We start from the raw sequence: 27,316 nt of genomic DNA on the forward strand, positions 1-27,316 counted from the left end.
CTCTCAGGTGGCCAGCACCAGAACAAGAGGACACAGCCTCAAGCTGTGCCAGGGGAAATTTAGGCTGGAGGTGAGGAGAAAGTTCTTCCCTGAGAGAGTCATTGGACACTGGAATGGGCTGCCCGGGGAGGTGGTGGAGTCGCCGTCCCTGGAGCTGTTCAAGGCAGGACTGGACGTGGCACTTGGTGCCATGGTCTGGCCTTGAGCTCTGTGGTAAAGGGTTGGACTTGATGATCTGTGAGGTCTCTTCCAACCCTGGTGATACTGAGGTACTGTGATAGTGTGATACTGTGAAAACCCCTTATACTGCTCCAACCTGGGAGGATCATTTCAGGCTGCAAGCACTCTCTGTGAAACTATGGGAGGATTAAGACTCAACAAGTTCTTCCCTGCACTCACTGCTGGCTGTCAGAAGTGTAAGGTGAGCTCTTAGCCTGTAATTTAAATGACCATTTTTAAGAGGCATTACTGAGTAATCACCAAATGTGATTACCTGTTAACTACTTGTGGTATTGCCAAAAAGTTCTCCAGTTGAAACATAGGTCCCAGGTGACAATGGTCCAACTTGAAGCACACCAGGTCACATAGCAGAGTCATAGGAGAAATGGACTCAGCTGTTGTTCTAGCTAGCTAAAGAGCATTACTGACACCTAGCACTTTCCCAGACATAAAACATGCAGGCATTCCATGTACTCTTAATTGAAGGCAGGGATCATTGCTCTCTGTGAAACTATAGGAGGATTAAGACTCAACAAGTTGTGCTATTCAGTGGTGTTAGATTCCACTTCTGTGCACTCACTGATGCCTGCCAGAAGAAGGTGAACTCTGAACCTGTAGTTTAAATGGCCATTTTGAAGAGGCACTACTGACTAACCACCAAAAACTACTTGTGGTACTACCAGAAAGTTCTCCAGTTGAATCATAGGGCCCAGGTCACATAGCAGAGTCATAGAAGAAGTGGATTCAGCTGTTATTCTAGCTGGCTAAAGAGCATGACTGACCCCTAGAACTTTCCCAGGCATAAAACATACAGGCCTTGTGCATACACTCTTAATGGAAGGCAGGGATCATTTTGGGCTGCAAGCACTCTCTGTGAAACTATAGGAGGATTAAGACTCAACAGGTTGTGCTATTCAGTGAAGTTAGATTTCACTTCTGTGCACTCACTGATGGCTGTCAGAATAAGGTGAGCTCTGAGCCTGTAACTTAAATGGCCATTTTGAAGAGGCACTACTGAATAACCACCAAAAACTATTTGTGGTACTGCCAGAAAGTTCTGCAGTTGAAACACAGGGCCCAGGTCACATAGCAGAGTGATAGAAGAAGTGGATTTAGCTGTTACTCTACCTGGCTAAAGAGCATTACTGACCCCTAGAACTTTCCCAGGCATAAAACATACAGGCATTGCATGTACTCTTAATTGAAGGCAGGGATCATTGCTCTCTGTGAAACTATAGGAGGATTAAGACTCAACAAGTTGTGCTATTCAGTGGTGTTAAATTCCACTTCTGTGCACTCACTCACGGCTGTCAGAATAAGGTGAGCTCTGAACCTGTAGTTTAAATGGCCATTTTTAAGAGGCATTACTGAGTAACCACCAAAAACTACTTGTGCTACTACCAGAAAGTTCTGCAGTTGAAACATAGGTCCCAGGTCACATAGCAGAGTCATAGAAGAAGTGGATTTAGCTGTTATTCTAGCTGGCTAAAGAGCATTACTGACCCCTGGAACTTTCCCAGGCATAAAATGTACAGGAATGGCAACACTCTTAACTGAAGGCAGGGATCTATAGTCCATGCAAAGACACAAGGCCTTTTGAAGTATTTTCATTTCTGCATCAAAATGCAGGCTATGAAACACCAGAACCAACAAGCAGCAATTGACTTGCCTGTGACACACAACATGGTGATGTGATCTGTCCGTGGCTTGCCAGCTGCTCTGCCAGCTAGCAGCTGAGCCTTCAAGCTCTAGAAGAGGAGCTTGGATCAAACAGGCTAAGACAGGATCAAATCTCTTTTGTCAGAGAGAGTTTGTTTAACTCTTCATCAGAACACAACACTTCCTGTCTGTCCTCAAGCACACAGGTTAGGTGTGTATCACATCCCTTACAGGCACACAATCATCTGGCAGGAGCTGTCCCTCTCGAAGCAAGAAAAAGTCACTGCTTGCTGCCTTCCCAACAAGTACCAGTAACAACTACAGGACTTAGTACAAACTATACACCTGCTAAAATTACCTTGAGAACAATTTTGTTGTCTGAAGTTGGTGTCCTTCCAACCCATAGAGCAAACTTGCAGGGATCTCCTTCCACGTGTTCGGTGACACCCAGTTCAGAAGTCTGAAATGAAGCAGAATTTGTTAGGATGACATGGCATTTTTAACACCAAAGCCACCAACACAATGATGCTAATGTTCCACACAATTGGCATCAGCTATTAAAAGATACATAAAGACATTTATGATATAAAGATATTTTGGCTCTGGCCAGCCTGCTCTAGGGTAGGGTGTCCCTGCCCATGGCAGGGGGATTGGATCTGAGTGATCCTTGTGGTCCCTTCCAACTATGCCTGATTCTGTGACTCTATTATTCTATTCTATAATATTTTTAGAGGCTTAAGGCTAAGGCATTTTCTAGAAGGAACCCTTTATCCTAGTGGCAGTGCAGGATTTCTTTGGAAAAGGAAAAGCTGCAAGCTGAGGGAGTGACAGGACTGGGGGGAATGGAGTAAAGCTTGATGCCTACCACTATTGAAAAGGCACAGTGAAAAATATATGTCACTTTGCCACTCCTTACTGTACAGATCTCTACCACATTGGGATGAGATTCAACAAGGCCAGGTGCAGGGTTCTGCACTTGGGCCACAACAACCCCAAGCAGCACTACAGGCTGGGGACAGAGTGGTGGAGAGCAGCCAGGAAGAAAGGGACCTGGGAGTACTGATAGATAGTAGCTGAAGATGAGGCAGCAGTGTGCCCAGGTGGGCAGCAGAGCCAATGGCATCCTGGGCTGGATCCAGAGCAGTGTGGCCAGCAGGACAAGGGAGGTTATTCTGCCCCTGTACTCAGCACTGGTCAGGCCACCCCTTGAGTGCTGTGTCCAGTTCTGGGCCCCTCAATTCAAGAGAGATGGTGAGGTGCTGGAAGGTGTCCAGAGAAGGGCAACAAAGCTGGTGAGGGGCCTGGAGCAGAGCCCTGTGAGGAGAGGCTGAGGGAGCTGGGGGTGTACAGCCTGGAGAAGAGGAGGCTCAGGGGTGACCTCATTGCTGTCTACAACTACCTGAAGGGAGGCTGTAGCCAGGTGGGGTTGGCCTCTTCTGCCAGGCAAGCAGCAACAGAATAAGGGGACACAGTCTCAAGTTGTGCCAGGAGAGGTCTAGGCTGGATGTTAGGAGGAAGTTGTTGGCAGAGAGAGTGATTGGCATTGGAATGGGCTGCCCAGGGAGGTGGTGGAGTCACTGTGCCTGGAGGTGTTGAAGCAAAGCCTGGCTGAGGCACTTAGTGCCATGGTCTGGTTGATGGGACAGGGCTGGGTGCTAGGTTGGACTGGATGAGCTTGGAGGTCTCTTCCAACCTGGCTGATTCTATGAAAAACAACTGATAAATGTATCTCAAACTGTAAGAAACCTTACCCCAAACGACAGTTGCTAAGCACTTTTACCTATCAGAAGCTCTGTTTCCCCCTCACATGCATCATGACAGGCACACACAGAGCTCATTCCAAGAGCTGTTGGACACACAGCACATGAGTAAAGGCTTTCACTCAGAAGTCAATTTTTTGGTCTGTCTTTGGGGTGCTTTTTTTGTTGTTTTCTTTTTTTGAACTCCTAAGGCAACACATTTGGCCTCTCAGTTTTGTCATATGATTGTTTGTCACATGGACACTTAAAAACCTGTGATGCAGTTTAAACCTGCCTCGCCAGCAGTACGACTGTGTTAGAAACCCTGTAACATACTTCACCCAATGCTATAGTCTGAACCAAAGCAGACTTGCCCCACTGCATTGCCTACTGTAAAGCCTGAATGAGCTCAGCATTTCTACTGCTGCTTATTTTTAGACACCTGCTGAACTCAGAAGCTGTGCTACACTTGGGAAGAGTGATTTTAAAAGGGATAATGGGAAGGACAAGCACAGAATCAGACAGGTTGGATGAGACCTCCAAGCTCAGCCAGTCCAACCTAGCACCCAGCCCCAGCCAATCAACCAGACCATGGCACTAAGTGCCTCAGCCAGGCTTTGTTTCAACACTGCCAGGGACAGTGACTCCACCACCTCCCTGGGCAGCCCATTCCAATGCCAATCACTCTCTCGGGCAGGAACTTCCTCCTAACATCCAGCCTAGCTGCCCCCCCAACTTGAGACTGTGTCCCTTGTTTTGTTTCTGGTTGCCTGGCAGAAGAGCCCAACCCCATCTGGCTACAGCCTCCCTTCAGGTAGTTTTAGGAGGCTCAGGTGACTCTGAGCCTCCTCTTCTGCAGGCTGCACACCCCCAGCTCCCTCAGCCTCTCCTCACAGGGCTGTGCTCCAGGCCCCTCACCAGCTTCACTGCTCTTCTCTGGACACCTTCCAGCACCTCAACATCTCTCCTGAATTGAGGAGCCCAGAACTGGACACAGCACTCAAGGGGTGGCCTGACCAGTGCTGAGTACAGGGGCAGAATAACCTCCCTTGTCCTGCTGGCCACATTCTTCCTGAGCCAGTCCTGGATGCCATTGGCTCTCCTGCCCACCTGGGCACTGCTGCCTCATGTTCAGCTACTCTCTACCAGCATCCCCACATCCCTCTCTGTCTGTCTGCTCTCCACCACTCTATCCCCAGCCTGTAGTGCTGCTTGGGGTTGTTGTGGCCCAAGTGCAGAACCCTGCACCTGGCCTTTTTAAATCTCATCCCAATGTGGTAGAGATCTGTACAGTAAGGAGTGGCAAAAAGACATATGTTTTTCACTGTGCCTTTTCAATAGTGGTAGGCATCAAGTGAAAGCAGTGGAAGGGAGTCAAGTAGTCCTGTGCCTGATACATAGCTGAGGGATGCAACTGCTCGCAAAGGACACTGTAAATGCAGAGTCTGCATAAGGTCCAAACCTGTTGTAGATATTGCATGCACAGAAAACACATTCAGATGAGGAAGCCCTTGCCAGTTACAGGAGACTGGGAGAGTATCCTAGCAAAGTAACACCTGCTTGCCTTGTTGCCATAGTCCTCCTTAGGCATTTGCTTTTGGGCTCTACCTCTTGCCAAAGGAGCTCATGAACATGTTTTTCCACTAGTACAAGTCATACCACTGCCACACAGCCAGCAACAGAACAAGGGGACACAGCCTCAAGTTGTGCCGGGGGAGGTTCAGGCTGGATGTTAGGAGGAAGTTGTTGGCAGAGAGAGTGATTGGCATTGGAATGGGCTGCCCAGGGAGGTGGTGGAGTTGCTGTGCCTGGAGGTGTTGAAGCAAAGCCTGGCTGAGGCACTTAGTGCCATGGTCTGGTTGACTGGCCAGGGCTGGGTGCTAGGTTGGCCTGGCTGAGCTTGGAGGTCTCTTCCAGCCTGGTTGATTCTATGGTTATCTTGTGTTGGGGAAATCAAGATCACCATGCCTAAAGTATCACAGTATCACAGTATCACCAAGGTTGGAAGAGACCTCACAGATCATCAAGTCCAACCCTTTACCACAGTGCCCAAGGCTAGACCATGGCACCAAGTGCCACATCCAACCTTGCCTTGAACTGCCCCAGGAACGGCGACTCCACCACCTCCCCGGGCAGCCCATTCCAGTGCCCAATGACTCTCTCAGGGAAGAACTTTCTCCTCACCTCCAGCCTAAATTTCCCCTGGCGCAGCCTGAGGCTGTGTCCTCTTGTTCTGGAGCTGGCCACCTGAGAGAAGAGAGCAACCTCCTCCTGGCCACACTTCAGTTTTGTGGAAGCCCCTTCCAGAGGCTGGAGACAGAGTAATGCACCACACAGACCAGCAGGCATGCTTGCAATGCTCTAGAGATCAAACTGTGACTATTGCTACAACAGTGAACTGCACTACAGGACCTTTTGCCAAACAGAATATGAAGACAAGAAGGATGCTCATAGTTTGAAAAATGAGGCCAAATGACAACCTTCAAGATGGCCAACAACATCACTAGGACCCGATGCTCTTACTAAGCCTCTGCTACAGAAATTGCCACAACAACAACTCTTTAGTTCTGTCTCTCTTCCCACATTAAGGTGTTGGGGCAATTGGTATTACCCTCTGGTACACCTCTTTGTATTTCAGGTTCTGGTGAACACCAAAGGTGTGATCACCAAAACGGCTGCACTTGTGCTAACTGCTAACTACCTCTTATGAGGAAGGAGAATAAGCATTGGACATAAAAGGACAGAATATGCAAAGTAAGATGTGGAGAAAAAGGCCTTCTGAACCAACCTGATTTACCAGTTTGGTTACAGAGGGCTAAAGGGGGAAAGATGAAGGAAAAAACTGAAGCAGGGAGAAAAGACTCAGCATATATATATATATATATACACACACACACCCCATGTTGACTGAGTCATATATCCCAATAGGATCAAAAGAAGAAGAATGCCTTCCAGAGTGTGACTTGGAAATGTACTTTCAAGTACTTGTCTAAAAACTGTCTGGAGGAAAAGCTAATGCTGTCTCTGACAGATGCAGAGCAAACCAAGGGAGGCTGTGTAACATTATCTCAGTCAGCTCTCACTCAGAACCTCTCAACAAGCCTGCATTTACAGCACTCAATAATATGCTGATCTTGGCTAGAGTCGTGGAAAGATTTATGGTTATGCAAAATAACTTCCTGTGACCTTATAAAATCATAGAACCAGCCAGCTTGGAAGAGACCTCCAAGCTCATCCAGTCCAACCTAGCACCCAGCCCTATCCAGTCAACCAGACCATGGCACTAAGAGCCTCATCCAGGCTTTTCTGGAACACCTCCAGGGACAGTGACTGCACCACCTCCCTGGGCAGCCCATTCCAATGGAGGAGAAGCTAACGTTGCCTCTGACAGAGGCAGAGCAAGCCACAGCAGTCTGTCCACTTTCTCACTGGGCTACCTAAATTTACAAAGCATGAATGCTGCTCTAGCCCAAGCGTGCTAGCTTGAGCCTGGCTGGGACATTCTGGTGAGAAGAATTAGCTGACAGGCTGTGCAAAGGAAACAATGGTGATGGCTGCTGCACTCATAGGCTTGCTGAGGTGGGTAAGAACAAGAACACAAACATAGACAAGGGAGTCTTTCTCTGGCTCTGGGGCTGCAGAAACTCCTCTCTAACCTAACCTGCTATCTGTGTAACTAATCCATCTGCTTCCTAACCCTCCTGGCCAACTCTCCAAACTCACCTTGAATGGAAGGCAAAGTCTGGGGTAAGGTAGAGGGGTGGGAAGAAGGCAGAAGGGTGGTTGGGAGCCCCTCCTGGGGACTCTGGTTTCTGGGAGGGCTGTTGTGTTTCTGTATCACTTTTTGACTTGTCTATTCTGTCCATAGCTGCATATATATGTTGGCTTCCCAGTTCAGCCTGAGATTTGACAGTGCCCCAGGGAAGGGATGTGTCATTTTTGAGGAATCCCCCACGCCCCACAAAACTTGCAGATTTTACATTTATAACTTAATGTCTGCCTCGAGGAGGCAAAATCAGAGAGTCATAGAATGGAAGGGACTTTAAAGATCATCTAGGTCCAACCTCACTGCCATGGGCAGGAACTCCTTCCACTGGAGCAGGCTGTTCAAGTCTCCATCCAACTTGGCCTTGAACACCTCCTGAGAAGAGGTATCCACAACTTCCCTGGGTAACCTATTCCACTGGCTCACCATTCTCACCATAAAGAATCTCTTCCTACTACCCAGTCTGAGTCTACCCTCTTCCACCTTATATCCATTCCCTCTCATTCCTGGAGGTGTTCAAGAGGAGACTGGATGAGGCACTTAGTGCCATGGTTTAGTCAATTGGATAGGGCTGGGGGATAGGTTGGACTGGATGATCTTGGAGGTCTCTTCCAACCTGGTTGATTCTGTGATTCTATGATTCTATCATAATGTAAATCTGCCTGTATATTGTGCTAAGCTATAAGCACAGCTTCATTCTTTCCATTTCCAGCTTGGCTAAGTCTAGTCTGGGGGATTTTCTGAAGTGTGGGGGGGCAGGGAACACCCAAACCATCACACCAAGGAATCCAATGAGACTGGAAGGTAAGGATGTGAATTTCAGGGTCACATTTTATAACAAATGGTACAGATGAGGAAAGAAAGAATAGATACATTATTTCTGTTTTTAAATCAAAAGAAAAAGAATTCCCACCTTCAGATCCACTCACATACATTTCAGTAAACCATGAGAGCTATCAGGTCATGTACAAAACTTTCTTGTGAGGCTGCTAGTCTCAGTAAGCATTCTGAAATTAGCTCTTCTATAAGATGGAGCTCTTCCTTTTCTCTATCAGTATAAGCAGGATATACATCAAAATGAGTCCTTAACATGAATAGTACTACAACAGAACCAGTAAACAAGCAAGATGAAAGAAGCTTGTCAGCTCCTTAAGCCTTAAAGAATCAGCAGTCACACACAAGTAAGACAAGATCAGTCCAGCCCGACCATAGGATCATAGAATCAAGCAGGTTGGAAGAGACCTCAAAGATCATCCAGGCCAACCTATCCCCCAGCCCTATCCAATCAACCAGACCATGGCACTAAGTGCCTCAGCCAGGCTTGGCTTCAACACCTCCAGGCACAGCAACTCCACCACCTCCCTGGGCAGCTCATTCCAATGCCAATCACTCTCTCTGCCAACAACTTCCTCCTAACATCCAGCCTAGACCTCTCCTGCCACAACTTGAGACTGTGTCCCCTTGTTCTATTACTGCTGGTTGCCTGGCAGCAGAGCCCAACCCCACCTGGCTACAGCCTCCCTTCAGGTAGTTGTAGACAGCAATGAGCTCTGCCCTGAGCCTCCTCTTCTGCAGGCTGCACATCCCCAGCTCCCTCAGCCTCTTCTCATAGGGTTTGTGTTCCAGGCCCCTCACCAGCTTTGTCACCCTTCACTGGAAGCCTTTCAGCACCTCAACATCTCTCTTGAATTGAGTGGCCCAGAACTGGACACAGCACTCAAGCTGTGGCCTGACCAGTGCTGGGTACAGGGGCAGAATAACCTCCCTGCTCCTGCTGGCCACACTGCTCCTGATGCAGGCCAGGATGCCATTGGCTCTCTTGGCCACCTGGGCACACTGCTGCCTCATGTTTATTTGCCTTTGTTCTGACACACCAGGATTATCCTGGAGCCTTTGGTACTTGCTTTCAGCCTGCTCTTCTGCCTCAAAAGCATGACAAAGCAGCAAACTTTTAAGTTTCAGAACACACATTCTAAGGCTGTTCTCTCAGTGTTCTTCAGGCACATTTAAGCAATCTGAGCTTAGCCACAGCCTAATCTAGGCAGTTTTCCCAACATGACCACTTGTTGTCCCATACTTACAAACAGTTTGCTCTTGTAAATGTACTTGCTCCTTCCACTGGAGTCCTTTACTTCTTTACTGAAAACCAAGGACATCTCAAAAAGGAAAAGGTGCCTCTCTCTCCCCTTTCGAATGAGAGTTTTTGGGTCCCAGACTTGGAAGGACTCTTGAAGGATGAGCTCTCCCTGAGATTCTATATTTTCATCAAAGCCTAAAAATACAGGGAGAGGAAAGGTTTGCTATGAGAAATTGATAACACAAGGAAATGAAAAAGCACAGTTTCTGTTTATTCAGTGATGTGATTTCTCTCCCTCATCCCCCCCAAACATAGAATTCCAAGGAAGCCTTGCTGAAAAGACTTGCTTTCCACACTGGAATATATTAGATATAACTGTAGCTCAAATCCATGACTGAATTTAGAGATGCAACTCTAAGGAGCTTATCAACTCTTCTGGCAGTATTTCACCAACAAATGACAGATCTATGTCAGCTTCTGGCAACCTTTTTCATGATGAAAATTCCTTCTCTTACAAGCTTTCTGCCTTTGTAGACAGTGAGGAATTTGCAAGGACAGAAAGAGCACATCAGGTTGTCCTGACATTGGAAACCTCCCAGATGCCACCTCTTCTGGTGATACAGTTTCCCTAACATATATGCAGTGACCATGCAAACATGTTCCAATAGGGCAGGAGGAAAGGTGGTAGCTTGGAGCTGCAGTCTGACACTAAGTCATTCCAGCACTGATCCAATAAAGAAATAACAGATGAATTAGTCTGAAATATAAAGATTATCAGCAATTTTACTTTCATTGTAGTGGCACAGTGTTCTCCCAGATGCACTTTCAAACACTTGGAAGTACTCTCTGAATAGAAGTCCTCACTGCTAAAACCAGGATAGCAGTATGGACCCTGTCAGAGGCAAGCTGCATCAGGATGTTCATTCAAAACCCTCCAGAGACACAAAGAGGAAATGTGCTCTCTGACTGTGTTTGTTTAACATGGGATGACTCAACAACACATGCATGGTTCATCATAATGTCAACTCAGGTAAAAGATTAGGATATTCTACAGAGTTGCATTCCAATTGTTACCAGACTAACAGCAAAGCTGCCCAGCATTTAGACTAGCATCTTCTCCTGAACAAAGCATTTGGAACTGGTCCTGTAAAGGGACCAACAACAGTGCTGTTCAAAATTATGGAAGAGAGGTGGCTTTGAGCATTCACATGATCAGGGACCACGTGCCAGACCAGATTGACTTTTACAGTAACTATACATATAGTATAGCATACACAGAGAATCACAGAATCAACCAACTTGGAAGAGACCTCCAAGATCATCCAGTCCTGGCACCCAGCCCTGGCCAAGCAACCAGACCATGGCACTAAGTGCCTCAGCCAGGCTTTGCTTCAACACCTCCAGGCACAGCAACTTCACCACCTCCCTGGGCAGCCCATTCCAATGCCAATCACTCTCTCTGACAACAACTTCCTCCTATCATCCAGCCCAGACCTCCCCTGGCACAACTTGAGACTCTGTCCCCTTGTTCTGTTGTTGCTTGCCAACAAGATGAGGAACAAAGGCTTCCTGAGGGTAATGGAAGATTGGAACAGGTTGCCCAGGAAGGTGGTTGGATATTCCAAGTGAGGCTCAGCAGGGCTCTGGGCAACCTGATCTAATTGAGGATGCTCCTGCTTACAGTTACTGTAGAGGGGGTGGGTAGATGACCCATGGAGGTCCCTTCCAAGCCAGAGCATTGTATGATTCTATGATCTCAGTGGATGACAGTACAGCCTTCCAGTGTGTCAGTCCCCACTGCCCTGCCCTGCTTGATATGCTCAATGAACATGCTGAGGGTACACTCAATCCCCCCATTCAGGTCATCAATGAAGACACTGCAGTGGTAGGCCTGACAGGGCAAACATCTTTGCCCATGCTCTGGCTTGCCCACACATGTTCCCCTGCTCCTCCTGTGCTGGGGGAAGCAACCACAGGAGGGGAGGGCGAAAGCCCTGGCTTCACCTAATATGGTGAGGCCTGGCAAAGTGCCATTCTGATTGGCTAATCTATGTCCAATGCTTCATTAGTCTTGGGATGGATATTGATAAAAGGGATAAGCAGGTAGCACAGAGGCTGCTGCTGCCTCATTTTGCATCCTGAATTTCCCTGGAGGGCTTACCAGGAACAGGCTCTAAATGCCTGCATGTGATTGGCCTGCATAACCAATGTGACATCCTGCTGAGACTGCACATGGCACTGCACCCTGCCTGCACCTGAAAGTCTCCTGCTAAGACTAGAAGCTCTGGAGATACACAGATTGTCCAGAGGAGCCAGCAGACAAGGTCAGAGATTGTCTGCCTCCTTTCCCCAGAAGCCTGGGAAGAATCAAGTCTCAGTGGCTGACAAGACAGAGTTCCCTGACAGCATTTGGGCACTGTCTGGGACTGTGGCTGGCCCTGAGAGTCAGGTAATAATAATTTTGTAAGTAAATACTTAAAAGCCTCTTCCAGTATAATATTTGTGCTTGCCACTTTAAGAAATAAGTGCTCAGGTTTTGCCTGTTCTCTGCGTGTATGAATTTCCAAGTTTGCATTTTGAACCTGTGAATAAATTTTCTGGTGAGTTTTAAAGTTAATGAACAGTTTTCAGTTATTAACAATCACCACCTGGCTATCAAAATTAACACAGGTTATTAATTTTGCATCATCCTTCACAGATACTGAACAACACTGAACCCAGTATTGATCAAAGCCAGTTTAAATCCTACCTTCCAGCATACTGAGGTGCATGGCATCATTGGCTCGCTTTGGCACACTGAGCATCACCTCCAGGCCATCTTTAATCTCACCTTTACCTTCTTCACAACACGTGAGCAGCTCCTGCAACAGATGAGCACATGTGAATACTCTCTACCATGTGTTTCTACATTACTAGAACAGATAACCAAAGTATCACAGTATCACAGTATCACAGTATCCCAGTATCACCAAGGTTGGAAGAGACCTCACAGATCATCAAGTCCAACCCTTTACCACAGAGCTCAAGGCCAGACCATGGCACCAAGTGCCACATCCAATCCTGCCTTGAACAGCTCCAGGGACGGCGACTCCACCACCTCCCCGGGCAGCCCATTCCAGTGTCCAATGACTCTCTCAGGGAAGAACTTTCTCCTCACCTCCAGCCTAAATCTCCCCTGGTGCAGCCTGAGGCTGTGTCCTCTTGTTCTGGTGCTGGCCACCTGAGAGAAGAGAGCAACCTCCTCCTGGCCACAACCTCCCCTCAGGTAGTTGTAGACAGCAATAAGGTCACCCCTGAGCCTCCTCTTCTCCAGGCTAACCAATCCCAGCTCCCTCAGCCTCTCCTCGTAGGGCTGTGCTCAAGGCCTCTCCCCAGCCTCGTCGCCCTTCTCTGGACACACTCAAGCATCTCAATGTCCCTCCTAAACTGGGGGGCACAGAACTGAACACAGGACTCAAGGTGTGGTCTAACCAATGCAGAGTACAGGGGCAGAATGACCTCCCTGCTCCTGCTGACCACACCATTCCTGATGCAGTACTTCTAACAAACAAAGAGTAAGTTTTGGCATGTAAAAATCTATTTCAACTTCTTTCTCTGCCAATAACCTGAAAGCATATTTTGTCTTTATCATGACCTGTTTTTCAAAGAGCAGCCCCAGCTTTCAGTTAACCACCTATTAGCTAAACAAGATCATCTGCTAAACAAGAAATCTTTGGTAGTTACATTAAGAAGAGCAGTTTTTATGAGCACTGACACAGCTATCAGATGCAGTGCTACATCAAAGCTCAGAACAACACTGCTGTCAAGTCAGGAAGACAGTACAAAGCAGGATGACACAAAAGGACATCCACCTCCCACCATCTACTACTGCTGCTAAGGGGATTACATTGCTTCAATTTAAACATTCTACGAATTACTCTACTCAGTGCTTACACAGTTCAAAGCATCAGAGGGCTGGAGCACCTCTGCTATGAAGACAGACTGAAAGAGTTGGAGCTGTTCAGCCTGGAGAAGAGAAGGATCTGAGGTGACCTTCTTGTGGCCTTCCAGCATCTGAAGGGGGCCTGCAAAAAAGCTGGTGAGGGACTTTTTAGGCTGTCAGGGAGTGACAGGACTGGGGGGAATAGAGCAAAGTTGAAGATTGGTAGGTTCAGGCTGGATGTGAGGAGGAAGTTGTTGAGCATGAGAGTGATGAGAGGCTGGAATGGGTTGCCCAGGGAGGTGTTTAAGGCCAGGCTGGCTGAGGCTGTGGGCAGCCTGCTCTAGGGTAGGGTGTCCCTGGGCATGGCAGGGGGGTTGGAACTGGCTGCTCCTTGTGGTCCCTTCCAACCCTGACTGATTCTGTGATTCTATTCTACAGACAAAAGTTTGAATCCAAACAAGCATTAACATTGGATAGAAATTTAAGATCGGAGGACGCTGAAAGCTGTAGTGGGATTTTGTGCTATGCAGGTTCCCTGCCCCTTCAACACCCCACAGATATTAACATAACACCTAAGCTGATGCTCAACTTTCCTCACATCCTTTGAGTGTCTGAACTGTATCAAGATAAAACGTAGCTTACGGCACCTGGAGGGCAGATTATGTTCCTTCCATTATTCAAAAGACTCAATTCATTCCCTCAGGTTAAATTCCCTTTTCTTTTTTAAAGAGAAAGCAGATCACAGAATCACAGAATCAGTCAGGTTGGAAGGGACCACAAGGATCATCTAGTTCCAACCCCTCTGCCATGGGCAGGGACATCCTACCCTAGAGCAGGCTGCACACAGCCTCAGCCAGCCTGGCCTCAAGCACCTCCAGCCATGGGGCCTCAACCACCTCCCTGGGCAACCCATTCCAGCCTCTCACCACTCTCAGGCTCAACAACTTCCTCCTCACATTTAGGCTCCACCTCCCCACCTCCAGCTTTGCTCCATTTCCCCCAGTCCTGTCACTCCCTGACAGCCTAAAAAGTCCCTCCCCAGCTTTTTTGGAGGCACTTTTCAGATCCTGGAAGGCCACAAGAAGGTCACCTGGGAGCCTCCTCTGCTCCAGCCTGCACAGCCCCAACTCTTTCAGTCTGTGCTCATAATGATTCCTGCTACTGTCATCATTGCTTCTATGTTTAATTGCTGACACCATCACATCAGAGCAAAACATTACATCTTCACACTTAAATTCTGCAGGACAGCTCCACAGAAAAGTGACTGTAACTAAGTACCTCCAGAGGCACAGAACAGCTTCAATATGTGCTAGTTTGAAGCAGGGTGGCATGTTTTGGTGAGAAAAAGTAGATCATAGGCTGTGAAAAAGGAAAACAATGGTGCTGTCTACTCCCTCACAGTCTTGCTGAGAGGTATGGGAACAAGAAAGTAAACATTAGATAACACTTTTGTCACTTTTGCTGCACTCTCTGGCTGGGCTCTGGCTGAGCTGCATCTCCCTAACCTCACCTGCCACTCAGCTTTGCTTCTTAACCTCTCAGTTGAACCTCTATTCTTCCTTAGGACTGGGGTAAGGTTGAGAGGGGCAGGGGGAAGGTGCAGGGGTGGTTGGGAGCCCCTCCTGGGGACTCAGGTTTCTGGGAGGGGAGTTGTGTTTCTTTATTACTTTTTCCCTTGTCTATTTCTGTCTATAACTGTATATACTGTAAATAGCTGCTTGCATATTGTGCCAGCTGTAAATAAATAGCTCCATTCATATTTCCAGAGCTGGCTGAGTCTAACTGGGTGACTTCTAAAGTGGTGGGGGGGGCAGGGAACACTCAAACCATCACACAACACCATTTGAAAAAACTTATGCAGAACTTCTACCAATGTAAACTGTCTCAAGTATCAGTCAAGTTTTTGGGTTTCAATGCAGAACTTCTACCAATGTAAACTGTCTCAAGTATCAGTCAAGTTTTTGGGTTTCAATCCTTTCATGTTTTATGCTTTCTTATAGGGAGGGGACTAAAAGGAGACCCAGCAACCATCAAACAAATTCATTTTACTACGCAGCAAAGACATCTGGCTTCACAAAGAGTGGTGAAACTGACCTATCCCATCACTGCAATAATGTAGTGGCAATGGCATGTTGAGAAGTAAAACCAATAATAACTCTTGGAATCGATCCTTTGACATTTCTGAAACAGGGTCTAGTGCAACAGCAGGGGCTAGACTGTTTCTGTAAGTTATAAGCTAATCAAGTGGCAAGGGCAGAACAGACAACAGCTTTCAGTTTACAATGACAGCCTTGTTTCCATTCACTTTGGCCTGAAGTAGCCTGCAATGTTCTCGTGGTGGGCCTGATAGCCCCAAAATAGGCTCAATACCTGTCTTGCCTTGCCCAGCCATGCTTTTTTGCTCCACGAGAGAAGCAAGAGTGAAAAGGAAGACAAAAGAACCTGGAGCCACTAAATCTAAGGACTCTGGCCTGCCCACACGTGTCTTGGTCCTATGGTAATCGAGGTACACACACTTAGCTTGTGCCTGCCTTGTGCAAGGCCTGAGCTCTTCTCAAATTTGGGTAAAGCAAGCCTATGGCTTTGCCTAATACAGTCAGGCTTGGCTAACTGCCATTCTGATTGGCTGTTCTGTGTCCAAAGGGCAATTCAACCTGGCCCACACTGATAAAAGAGATATGCAGGTAAAAAAAGTGCTCTGGTGTGCTCTACTGTGCTACTCCTGCCTGCTGCTCTCTGCTGCTATTGCCTACTGCCTCATCGTTTGAAACTCCACTGTCCCAAGTTTGCCAGGAACAGGCTTTGAATGCCTCTGCACAATCGGCCTGTGTGGTCAGAGTGCCATCCTGCTGAGACTGCACATGGCATTGCATCCTGCCTGCACCTCACAGCCTCCTGCTAAGACCAGAAGTCCTGGACACACACAGATTGTCCAGAGGAGCCAGGAGACAAGGTCAGAGATTGTCTGCCTCCTTTCCCCAGAAGCCTGGGAACAATCAAGTCTCAACAGCCGACAAGACAGAGTCCCCTGAAAGCATCTGGGCACTCCCTAGGTCTGTGGCTAGCCCCAACAAGTCAGGTAATAACAATTTGTGAGTAAATACTTAAAAGCCTCTTTGTAACTCGTCATTGTCTTCTGCCATGAGCAGAAAGAGCTCCTTGAGTCCACCCAGTGGGCAAGCAGCACATTGACCGCAAGCGCTATTTGACCACGGGAATCTTCTCTTCCAGTTCAATCCATGCTTATCTATTTTGCTGGTTATTACTAGAGCTAGATATTATCCACAGAATGTTTCCATGAGCATGTAAGAACCTAAATATTATTAAAATCAGTGGTCAGGGGTGGCAGAGTTCTGAGTAGCAAAATGAATAAACAATACTAATTATGGGAAGATATCATCTCGCATTAACTTCCCCTTTGTAACAGATGGTTTGAATAAGTTTTAGATGGCAGTTCAGAAGCTAAAAGGGGAGACACCTGTTAACAGCAATTCTGTAGGCAGCTGCTGCAAAACAAGCAGTGCCATCCAGTGCACTTCATAGAACTGCAGAATCATAGAATCAAGCAGGTTGGAAGAGACCTCCAAGCTCAGCCAGTCCAACCTAGCACCCAGCCCTGGCCAGTCAACCAGACCATGGCACTAAGTGCCTCATCCAGGCTTTGCTTCAACACATCCAGGGACAGCAACTCCACCACCTCCCTGGGCAGCCCATTCCACTGCCAATCACTCTCTCTGACAACAACTTCCTCCTAACATCCAGCACAGACCTTCCCCCTACACACAACTTGAGACTGTGTCCCCTTGTTCTGTTAATGCTTGCCTGGCAGAAGAGCCCAATCCCACCTGGCTACAGCCTCCCTTCAGGGAGCTGTAGACACCAATGAGGTCACAAAGTTTTACAGTACTCGATACATAAACACAGCTAATGGCTTACCAAAAAGATTTGGTAAAGCATTACACAAATGTGCCTGTCCATGACCATTAAGCTGGAAACATGAACTCTGTTACCTAGCTAAACACTAGCAGAGAGCTTGTCTTCTTTGATTTATAGGAATCTGGACAAGAAACTGCTTATTTGCACCTTCTTTCATTTTCAGTGGCCTTCTAAAAAATAGCACAGTAATATTTGAGCCTGTACAGGATGCTCTCAGAGCACAGAGTAAAACTGCCCTCTGGATTTCAGCAGGGGCTTCACCTTCTTAAGAACAGCAGAACCACGTGAAGAACTCTGAATGGATACTGACCTTTAAAAGAAGCTGGTATTTTGTTATCCTTTGCACAGGTTTGATAAGGTAAGAGGAGATAGAGTTGGCCAGTCCATGCCGTTGTTGTATCTCCTGCGTGAAAGAAAGGTCACATTTGAGGACTGGGAACAGCAATGCTTAGCTATAGATTGCTCTGAGGTCTATGCAGTAGTATATATGAGTTACTCATCCTATTTTATCAAGGAGAAATGAAAAAGACAGGATGACAGGATGTTCAAACCCCAGCAAGCAATTACATCTACCCGCTCAGTTTGTAGAAACAAAAGATTATAACCTCAGAGAGAAGTGTCTCAGCAATCCCAAATACACACAGCAATGATTAGCAACACCAAACATGCAGCAAGGCCTTTCTAAAAACATGGCACCTCTATTTCACAGTACCACAGTATCACACAGTATCACAGTATCACCAAGGTTGGAAGAGACCTCACAGATCATCAAGTCCAACCCTTTACCACAGAGCTCAAGGCCAGACCATGGCACCAAGTGCCACGTCCAGTCCTGCCTTGAACAGCTCCAGGGACGGCGACTCCACCACCTCCCCGGGCAGCCCATTCCAGTGTCCAATGACTCTCTCAGGGAAGAACTTTCTCCTCACCTCCAGCCTAAATCTCCCCTGGTGCAGCCTGAGGCTGTGTCCTCTTGTTCTGGTGCTGGCCACCTGAGAGAAGAGAGCAACCTCCTCCTGGACACAACCTCCCCTCAGGTAGCTGTAGACAGCAATGAGGTCTCCCCTGAGCCTCCTCTTCTCCAGGCTAACCAATCCCAGCTCCCTCAGCCTCTCCTCGTAGGGCTGTGCTCAAGGCCTCTCCCCAGCCTCGTTGCCCTTCTCTGGACACGCTCAAGCATCTCAATGTCCCTCCTAAATTGGGGGGCCCAGAACTTCTTTTACTACAAGCAGGAGAGACACGTTTCAGTGTTCCAGAGAACAAGCAGGCCTACCACAGGGAGGCTGAGGTGGAGGTTTCTTAGCAACAGCTGCTAGTTTAGCTGCTAGTTTAGCTGCTAGTTTAGCTGCCAGTCACAGCCAGCCTCTTCCCCCTCAAGAGGGAGCCCGAAGGAATGTTTTCTACCGGAGGGAAAGGAGTTAGCTAACTTGAAAATCAGCCCCTTACAAACAACCACCTCTGCAAAGCCAGAGGAAAATAAAATTATAGCATAACTGGATAGGATAATTCCCAATTTCAAGTACTGATCTTGGCTGAACTTTATGCACTGACTTTTTATCACAGTATTGTATGTGTGTTTTAAACAGAACCTGTTTATTGCTTGTCTGTTCAAGCAGGTGTTGGAATCACACAATAGAATCATAGAATCAGTCAGGGTTGGAAGGGACCACAAGGAGCAGCCAGTTCCAACCCCCCTGCCATGCCCAGGGACACCCTACCCTAGAGCAGGCTGCACACAGCCTCAGCCAGCCTGGCCTCAAACACCTCCAGCCATGGGGCCTCAACCACCTCCCTGGGCAACCCATTCCAGCCTCTCACCACTCTCATGCTCAACAACTTCCTCCTCACAGCCAGGCTCAATCTCCCCACCTCCAGCTTTGCTCCATTCCCCCCAGTCCTGTCACTCCCTCAGAGCCTCAAAAGTCCCTCCCCAGGTTTTTTGTAGGTCCCCTTCAGATCCTGGAAGGCCACAAGAAGGTCACCTGGGAGCCTCCTCTTCTCCAGACTCAACAGCCCCAACTGTTTCAGTCTGTGCTCACAGCAGAGCTGCTGCAGCCCTCTGAGCATCCTCGTGGTCCCTCTCTGGACACACTCCAGCATCTCCACATCCCTCTTGTAATGGGGGCTCCAGAACTGGATGCAGGACTCCAGGTGGGGTCTCAGCAGAGCAGAGTAGAGGGGCAGAATCACCTCCCTCCACCTGCTGGCCACACTTCTGCTGCTGCAGCCCAGGCTCTGCTTGGCTTTCTGGGCTGCAAGTGCACACTGCTGGCTCCTGTTGAGCTTCTCCTCCAGCAGCACCCCCAAGTCCCTCTCCTCAGGGCTGCTCTCCAGCCACTCCCTGCCCAGCCTGCATTTCTGCTTGGCATTGCCTCCACCCAGCTGCAGGACCTTGCACTTGCTCTTGTTGAACCTCCTGAGGTTGGCTCGTGCCCACCTCTGCAGCCTGTCCAGCTCCCTCTGGATGGATCCCTGCCCTCCAGCCTGGCTGTTGCACCACACAGCTTGGTGTGGGCAGCAAACTTGCTGAGGCTGCACTCAGTGCCTCTGTCCATGGCACCCACAAAGACGTTGAACAAGACTGGTCCCAGGACTGATCCCTGAGGGACTCCACTTGTTACTGGTCCCCACTTGGACATGGAACCATTTACAGTCACTCTTTGGGTGCAGATATCAAGCCAGTTCTTTACCTACCCTGTGGTCCACCCATCAAACCCATGTGTCACCAGCTTGCTGACCAGGATGTGGTGTGGGACAGTGTCAAGGGATTAGAAGGGACACCTGTGGATCACCCAGTCCAATCCCCACGCTAAAAGCAGGTTCACATAGATCAGGTTGCACAGGAAGACATCCAGGTCTGCTTTGAAAATCTCCAGAGAAGGAGACTCCACAACTTCTCTGGGCAGCCTGTGCCAGTGCTCTGTCACCCTGACAGTAAAGAAGCTTTTTCTCATGGTGAGGTGGATCTTCTGTCTTCTGCTTTGTATCTATCACCCTCATACTATCACAGGGCATCAATGAAAAGAGATTTGCCCCATCCTCTTGACACCCACCTTTTACATATTTCTATGCAGTTATATGATGCCCTCTCATTCTTCTGCAGGCCAAACAGCCCCTGGTCTCTCAGCCTATCCTCACGAGAGGAAAGGCTGCCCCCTAATCACCTTTCTAGCCCTCTGCTGGAGTGTCTCCAGTAGTCTCCATCTCTCTTGAACTGAGGAACTGAGAACTGGACACAATGCTATACATGTGGCCTTAGCAGGACAGAGGAGAGAGAGAAGAGAACCTCCCTTGACCTGGTGGTCACACTCTTCTCAATATACCACAGAAGACCACTGGCCTTCTTGGACAGAAAAGCACACTGTTGACTCACAGTGAACTTCATTAGGTTCTCCCTGGCCCAACTCTCCAGCCTATCCAAGGGCTGCTGAATGGCTGTACAGCCTTCTGCTGTGTCACATGCTCCTCCCAGTTCTGCATCATCAGCAAGCTTGCTGAGAGTACACTGCCCCTTTATCCAGGTTGCTGATGAAGATGTTGACTGAGACTGTATCCAGTCCTTTACCCCTGGAGAGTATTGCTAGCTGCAGGCCTCCAACTGGACTGCATCTTGATCACAAACCTTAGGCCTCTGTCATTCTGCCAGTTCTCAATCCAGCTCACTGTTCACTCATCTAATCCAGGCTTTCTAAGCGTGCCTATGTGGATATTATGGGAGACAGTGTCAAGACCCTTGCTGAACTCAACATCCACTGCTCTCTCCTCACCTATCCAGTGTTGTGGAAGGCCAAGATAGGCCTAAAGCATGTCCTGGCTTGTCCAGACATGTTCCCTGTTCACCCTCCCTTCTGCTGATGGGGAAGCAGGGTGAGAAAGGAAGACAAAGGCTTGGTGCCATCATGTTTCCTTCCAAGTGGTAAACAGGGTACCCCCAGTTGTTTATGCACTTGTTTGTGTCTCCCCTGGAGACACAATGGATGGATGAAGTAAGCCCTGGCTCAGCCAATATGGCCAAGTTTGGCAAACTGCCATTCTGATTGGGTAAGCTCTGTGGCCAAAGAAGCTGAACTGATGAAAGCGATGAGCAGGTGAACACACTGTGCTCTGCTGCTGTAACCATGCTTTTGCTGTTGTACCCAGCTGGGCTTTGCCATGCTCATGCCTTATTTTGCTCTGCAGCAGTTTGCCAGCTGAGCTCCAAGCCAGCTTCGCTGGGGAATTACCAGCCCTAGTACTTTGGGCTTGAACCACCTGGAACTGCTGTGCCTCAGTTTACCAGGATGTGCTAGTTTGAAGCAGGCTAGAGTGTTTTGGTGAGAACTAGGTTACAGGCTGTGAAAGGAACACAATGGTGATGGCTGCTTCCCTCACAGCCTTGCTGAGAAGTATAGGAACAAGAGACAAAAACATTAGATAACCACTCTCACACTCTGGCCATCTCTCTCACTTGGGCTGCTGGCTGAGCTGCATCTCTCTAACCTCACCCTCCATTTTGGGCTAACCCACTTTGCTTCCTAACCTCTGGCTGAACCTCTGTTCTTCCTTGGGACTGGGGTAAGGTTGAGAGGGGCAGGGGGAAGGAGCAGGGGTGGTTGAGAGCCTCTCCTGGGGACTCAGGTTTCTGGGAGGGGAGTTGTGTTTCTGTATTACCTTTTACCTTGTCTATTTCTGTCTATAACTGTATCTACTGTAAGTATCTGCTTGTATATTGTGCCAGCTGTAAATAAATAGCTTCATTCATCTTTCCAGAGCTGGCTGAGTCTAGCCTGGGTGACTTCTAAAGTTGGGGGGGGGGGCAGGAAACACCCAAACCATCACACAGGAATAATCACTGAATGCCTTCATGTGATAGGCAAAATTAGCCACCAGCATGCCATTGTGCCTGCACATCTGCAAGTCTTCTGCTGAGACTGGGAGCCTGGAAATGACACAGATTTGTCCAAGAGGAACCAGGATCAGGCCAGAGATCAACTAATTCCTCCCCAGCCTCCTGCTAGCCAGGGGAAAGCTCCAAAAGTCATTGGTGGCTGGCTGCACACTGAAAGAACTCTCTTCAAGTCTTTGGGTACTGTCTGGAAACTGTAATTTAGTCCTGGGAATCCAGAGATACATTTTGTGAGTACATCTTCAAAAGCCTCTCTGCAACTAAATTCTAAGTGCCTTCAGCAGAAAAGAGTCACTCAAGTCCCTCTAGTGGGCAAGCAGTTTAATCGACCACAAGAACCTCTTTCCAATTCTAATAGTTTGATGCTTATATTTTTGCCAGTTTTCTTAATTGCTCTAAATTGCCTGTTTTCCTTCTTGGGTACTGTTTTCCAACACGTGTGAATCATAGAATCAACCAGGTTGGAAGAGACCTCCAAGCTCATCCAGTCCAACCTAGCACCCAGCCCTAGCCAGTCAACCAGACCATGGCACTAAGTGCCCCAGCCAGGCTTTGCTTCAACACCTCCAGGGACAGTGCCTCCACCACCTCCCTGGGCAGCCCATTCCAATGCCAATCACTCTCTCTGACAACAACTTCCTCCTAACATCCAGCCTAGACCTGCCCTGGCACAACTTGAGACTGTGTCCCCTTGTTCTGTTGCTGCTTGCCTGGCAGAAGAGACCAACCCCACCTGGCTACAGCCTCCCTTCAGGTACTTGTAGACAGCAATGAGGTCTGCCCTGAGCCTCCTCTGCTGCAGGCTGCACACCCCCAGCTCTCTCAGCCTCTCCTCACAGGGCTGTGCTCCAGGCCCCTCACCAGCTGCATTGCCCTTCTCTGGGCACCTTCCAGCACCTCAACATCTCTCTTAAATTGAGGAGCCCAGAACTGGACACAGTACTCAAGCTGTGCCCTGACCACTGTTGAGTACAGGGGAAGAATATCCTCCCTTGTCCTGCTGCCCACAGTGCTCCTGAGCCAGGCCAGGATGCCTGATTAAAAATAAGTTATGTGTCGAGATGATACAATATTGGTATTAATATAATAATAACAAACATGATCATTAAAGAGGATTAATAATTGGAATGAATCTCGCATCTAGCTAGCCAGGCCACAACAAAATGATGTTAGATTAGTGTCCAGGGGTACCCCAAATTCTTCTCTTCCCCCTCTCACTCCATGAGTTTGAATGGGAGAAGAAATGTGTGTAAACCTGCTTTCCCCCACCCCTGCCCTGCAGGCTTGAAGGGGGGCAGCAATAAATGCCTTTTCTGCACATGGGGTGACTCATGTGGAAGCCTGCACAGGCATCAGGCAGATGTATTTATTGAAACAGTTAATTTCCTCTTTCTCCTTTTAATTATTAATGGGTTTTAGCAATCTTATTTGATACACTTTCAGGACTTCTGAAGGTTCCTTTTTCTGCATTTAAATGAATAATGTCTACTTGAATTTGGCAAAACACTTTGAGGTTTGGACTCAGAGGCATATCCCTATATTGCAATTGTACTTAAGAATCTGCTTACACATTAAGCCTTCTTAAAATTAAACTCAAATCTTGTCTACTTGCTGTAGTGGGGACCCTAGGAACAGACCAGGTACACCAATGACTGACTGAAAAATGAAGGAAAGAAATTCACATAGAGAATCCCATTCTGTTTACTACATTTGTGACCATCAGATGACACTTAGAGAATAATGTTTGACATGGACAGAGGCACTGAGTGCAGCCTCAGCAAGTCTGCTGAGCACACCAAGCTGTGTGGTGCAGCAGACAGGCTGGAAGGAAGGGATCCATCCAGAGGGAGCTGGACAGGCTGCAGAGGTGGGCACAAGCCAACATCATGAGGTTCAACAAGACCAAGTGCAAGGTCCTGCAGCTGGCTCAAGGCAAGGCCAAGCACACATGCAGGCTGGGCAGTGAGTGTCTGGAGAGCTGCCCTGAGGAGAGGGACTTGGGGGTGATAAAAGGAGATACACAGGTAAACAACCTGTTCTCTGCTGCACTCAACCACACTCTGCCATTGCCTACTGCAGCTGCCTACTGCCTTATTGCTTGCTGGTAAACTCCACTGTCGTGAGCTTACCAGGAGCAGACCCTGGATGCCTGCACATGATCGGCCTGCATGGCCAGCGTGACATCGTGCTGAGACAGCACATGGCATGACATCTGCCTCTGCACCTGAAAGTCCTGCTTACAAGTCCTGGACACACACAGATCATCCAGAGGAGCCAGCAGACAAGGTCAGAGATTGTCTGCCTCATTTCCCCAGAAGCCTGGGAACAATCAAGTCTCAACAGCCAACAAGACAGAGTCCCCTGAAAGCATCTGGGCACTCCCTGGGTCTGTAGTAGCCCCTGCAAGTCAGGTAATAATAATAATAATTTGTGAGTAAATACTTAAAAGCCTCTTTGTAACTCTTCATTGCCTTCTGTTGTAAGCAGAAAGAGCTCCTTGAGTCCATCCAGTGGGCAAGCAGCACATTGACCACAAGCAGTATTTGACCACAGGAATCTTCTCTTCCAGTTCAATCAATGCTTATCTATTTTGCTGGTTATTACTAGAGCTAGATATTATCCACAGAATGGTTCCATGAACGTGTAAGAACCTAAATATTATTAAAATCAGTGGTTGGGGGTGGCAGAGTTCTGAACAGCAAAATTAACAAACAATATGATTTTTGCAGAAAACATCATCTGGCATTAACTGATTTCCCCTTCATAACAGACAGAGGCGGAGTACTCACATCAAAGTATGCTCCTGCGTGTTCTAGGATCAGTTGGGTAGAATCTGGCTTATTTTTACAGTAAGTAACATACATCTGGAATTTGTCTGCCTGCAGAACGAAAGGTAAACGTGCACAGGTTGTTAGAAATGCAATGCTCTCCTCTCTCAAAGTCTTCACACAGTTTATCAAAGAGGGTATGTCCTCTTTCAAGAAATTGACCTCTAGAGAACTATTTTCCCTTTCAAACTGGCAGCACAAGAAAACACATGGGGCAAGTAACATTGAAAACAACAGCAATGTATGCAAAAGTAAATCATTCCTATCTTAGACAAAGATAGACAAACAAACCTGAATGCAGATTTGGGCAACTTGCATAGACTTTAACAGCAGCTATGCACTGGCACCTGACAGCAGTGCCTCATTTATTTACTTGTTTGTTTATTTAGTTTTTCTCCAGTTAAAGACACACACATTTTTACTGAGATTTGAAGAGGTGCTTTGATGAATTTCACAAGTTAAAAAGGGACCTGAGAGCAAGAATCCATCCCCCCACGATCCCCATCCCCCCTTGTTACTTCTAAATATAAGTCTGACTTCATTACCCAAGTAACGAAACAGTGTCCAACATCTTCTGGTAACTGCTCATATTTCTCCAGCTCCTTGAGGAATATACTATGAGTAGAAAAGGAACAAATAGTACAATGCACATGAAACACCTTCATTACAGCAGCTGATGCTGATCTATTGTCTGCATAAAGGCAGCTAGAAAACTTGCTGTAATTCACAGTATCCCAGTATCACCAAGGTTGGAAGAGACCTCACAGATCATCAAGTCCAACCCTTTACCACAGAGCTCAAGGCCAGACCATGGCACCAAGTGCCACGTCCAATCCTGCCTTGAACAGCTCCAGGGACGGCGACTCCACCACCTCCCCGGGCAGCCCATTCCAGTGTCCAATGACTCTCTCAGGGAAGAACTTTCTCCTCACCTCCAGCCTAAATTTCCCCTGGCACAGCCTGAGGCTGTGTCCTCTTGTTCTGGTGCTGGCCACCTGAGAGAAGAGAGCAACCTCCTCCTGGCCACAACCTCCCCTCAGGTAGTTGTAGACAGCAATAAGGTCTCCCCTGAGCCTCCTCTTCTCCAGGCTAACCAATCCCAGCTCCCTCAGCCTCTCCTCGTAGGGCTGTGCTCAAGGCCTCTCCCCAGCCTTGTCGCCCTTCTCTGGACATGCTCAAGCATCTCAATGTCCCTCCTAAACTGGGGGGCCCAGAACTGAACACAGCACTCAAGGTGTGGTCTAACCAGTGCAGAGTACAGGGGCAGAATGACCTCCCTGCTCCTGCTGGCCACACCATTCCTGATGCAGGCCAGGATGCCACTGGCTCTCTTGGCCACCTGGGCACACTGCTGGCTCATGTTCAGGTGGGTATCAATCAGCAGCCCCAGATTCCTCTCTGTTTGGCTGCTCTCCAGCCACTCCGACCCCAGCCTGTATAATTTCTAGTGACAGTGTGAGTTAACAATAGCAGAAATGGAGATAAAAAAGTGCAATTACAGAGCTGATATAAAAATGTAATTCAATATAAATATCATGGGAAGGTCTGAAACTGATCCAAGCAATTTCTTAAACCCTGAAAAATACCCCAAGACTGAAGTAGATAGTCTCTAATGGTATGCTGCCCTGACTGCAAAAAACAACTGAAGCAATTTAGCAATGTGACTGCCCATTAGGAATAATCACAATATTTTCATCAGGAAATCCCTCAGATCATCACTGAGATGCAGCAGTAATATGGCAATGGAAGATAAGTCACTCACTTGTTGTGAAACTCATAGATTTCCTGCATGTTTCCAAAGATAATGTGTTCTTTGTTTACAATACCAGGCGGGATCTCCTCAACTCCACTCGTCATTTCCCAGAGATAGGTCTGCCCAGAAAAAAAAGGATGCATGAAAGAAGCCTCTATAAACTCTGAACACAAGAATCTAGGTGTCTGTAAACAGGCATTCCTGGGGAGAAAAGATCACACAACATCATTTCCTCCAACTGTGAAAGTATCTGTTAGGTCAAATATACACTGTGATCTTGATACCAAAACCCAAGTATCACTTATGTCAAATAGACCTTGTGATCTTGATACCAAAACCCAAGTATCTGTTAGGTCAAATACACACTGTGATCTTGATACCAAAACCCAAGTATCTGTTATGTCAAATACACACTGTGATCTTGATACCAAAACCCAGGTATCACTTATGTCAAATAGACCTTGTGATCTTGATACCAAAACCCAAGTATCTGTTAGGTCAAATACACACTGTGATCTTGATACCAAAACCC

At 47.8% G+C, this 27,316-nt stretch overlaps 1 protein-coding gene across 4 annotated transcripts in view; it reads right to left on the reverse strand.

Moving 5' to 3' along the window:
• TRIO (trio Rho guanine nucleotide exchange factor) overlaps positions 1-27,316 on the reverse strand; it is a 244,562-nt gene that overhangs the window by 135,604 nt on the left and 81,642 nt on the right. For all 4 annotated transcript variants that reach the window (XM_064160782.1, XM_064160786.1, XM_064160785.1 and 1 more), the window contains exons 18-24: positions 26,794-26,903; positions 25,577-25,646; positions 24,993-25,082; positions 17,629-17,721; positions 12,210-12,321; positions 9,465-9,655; positions 2,237-2,338 (exon numbers count right to left, since the gene is read on the reverse strand). In XM_064160782.1, coding sequence (XP_064016852.1) covers positions 2,237-2,338; positions 9,465-9,655; positions 12,210-12,321; positions 17,629-17,721; positions 24,993-25,082; positions 25,577-25,646; positions 26,794-26,903 — 768 coding nt within the window. The remainder of the gene's footprint in view (positions 1-2,236; positions 2,339-9,464; positions 9,656-12,209; positions 12,322-17,628; positions 17,722-24,992; positions 25,083-25,576; positions 25,647-26,793; positions 26,904-27,316) is intronic.

This window comes from Pogoniulus pusillus, chromosome 21 (genome assembly GCF_015220805.1).
Source record: "Pogoniulus pusillus isolate bPogPus1 chromosome 21, bPogPus1.pri, whole genome shotgun sequence".
In the NCBI taxonomy this organism is placed as follows: domain Eukaryota; kingdom Metazoa; phylum Chordata; class Aves; order Piciformes; family Lybiidae; genus Pogoniulus; species Pogoniulus pusillus.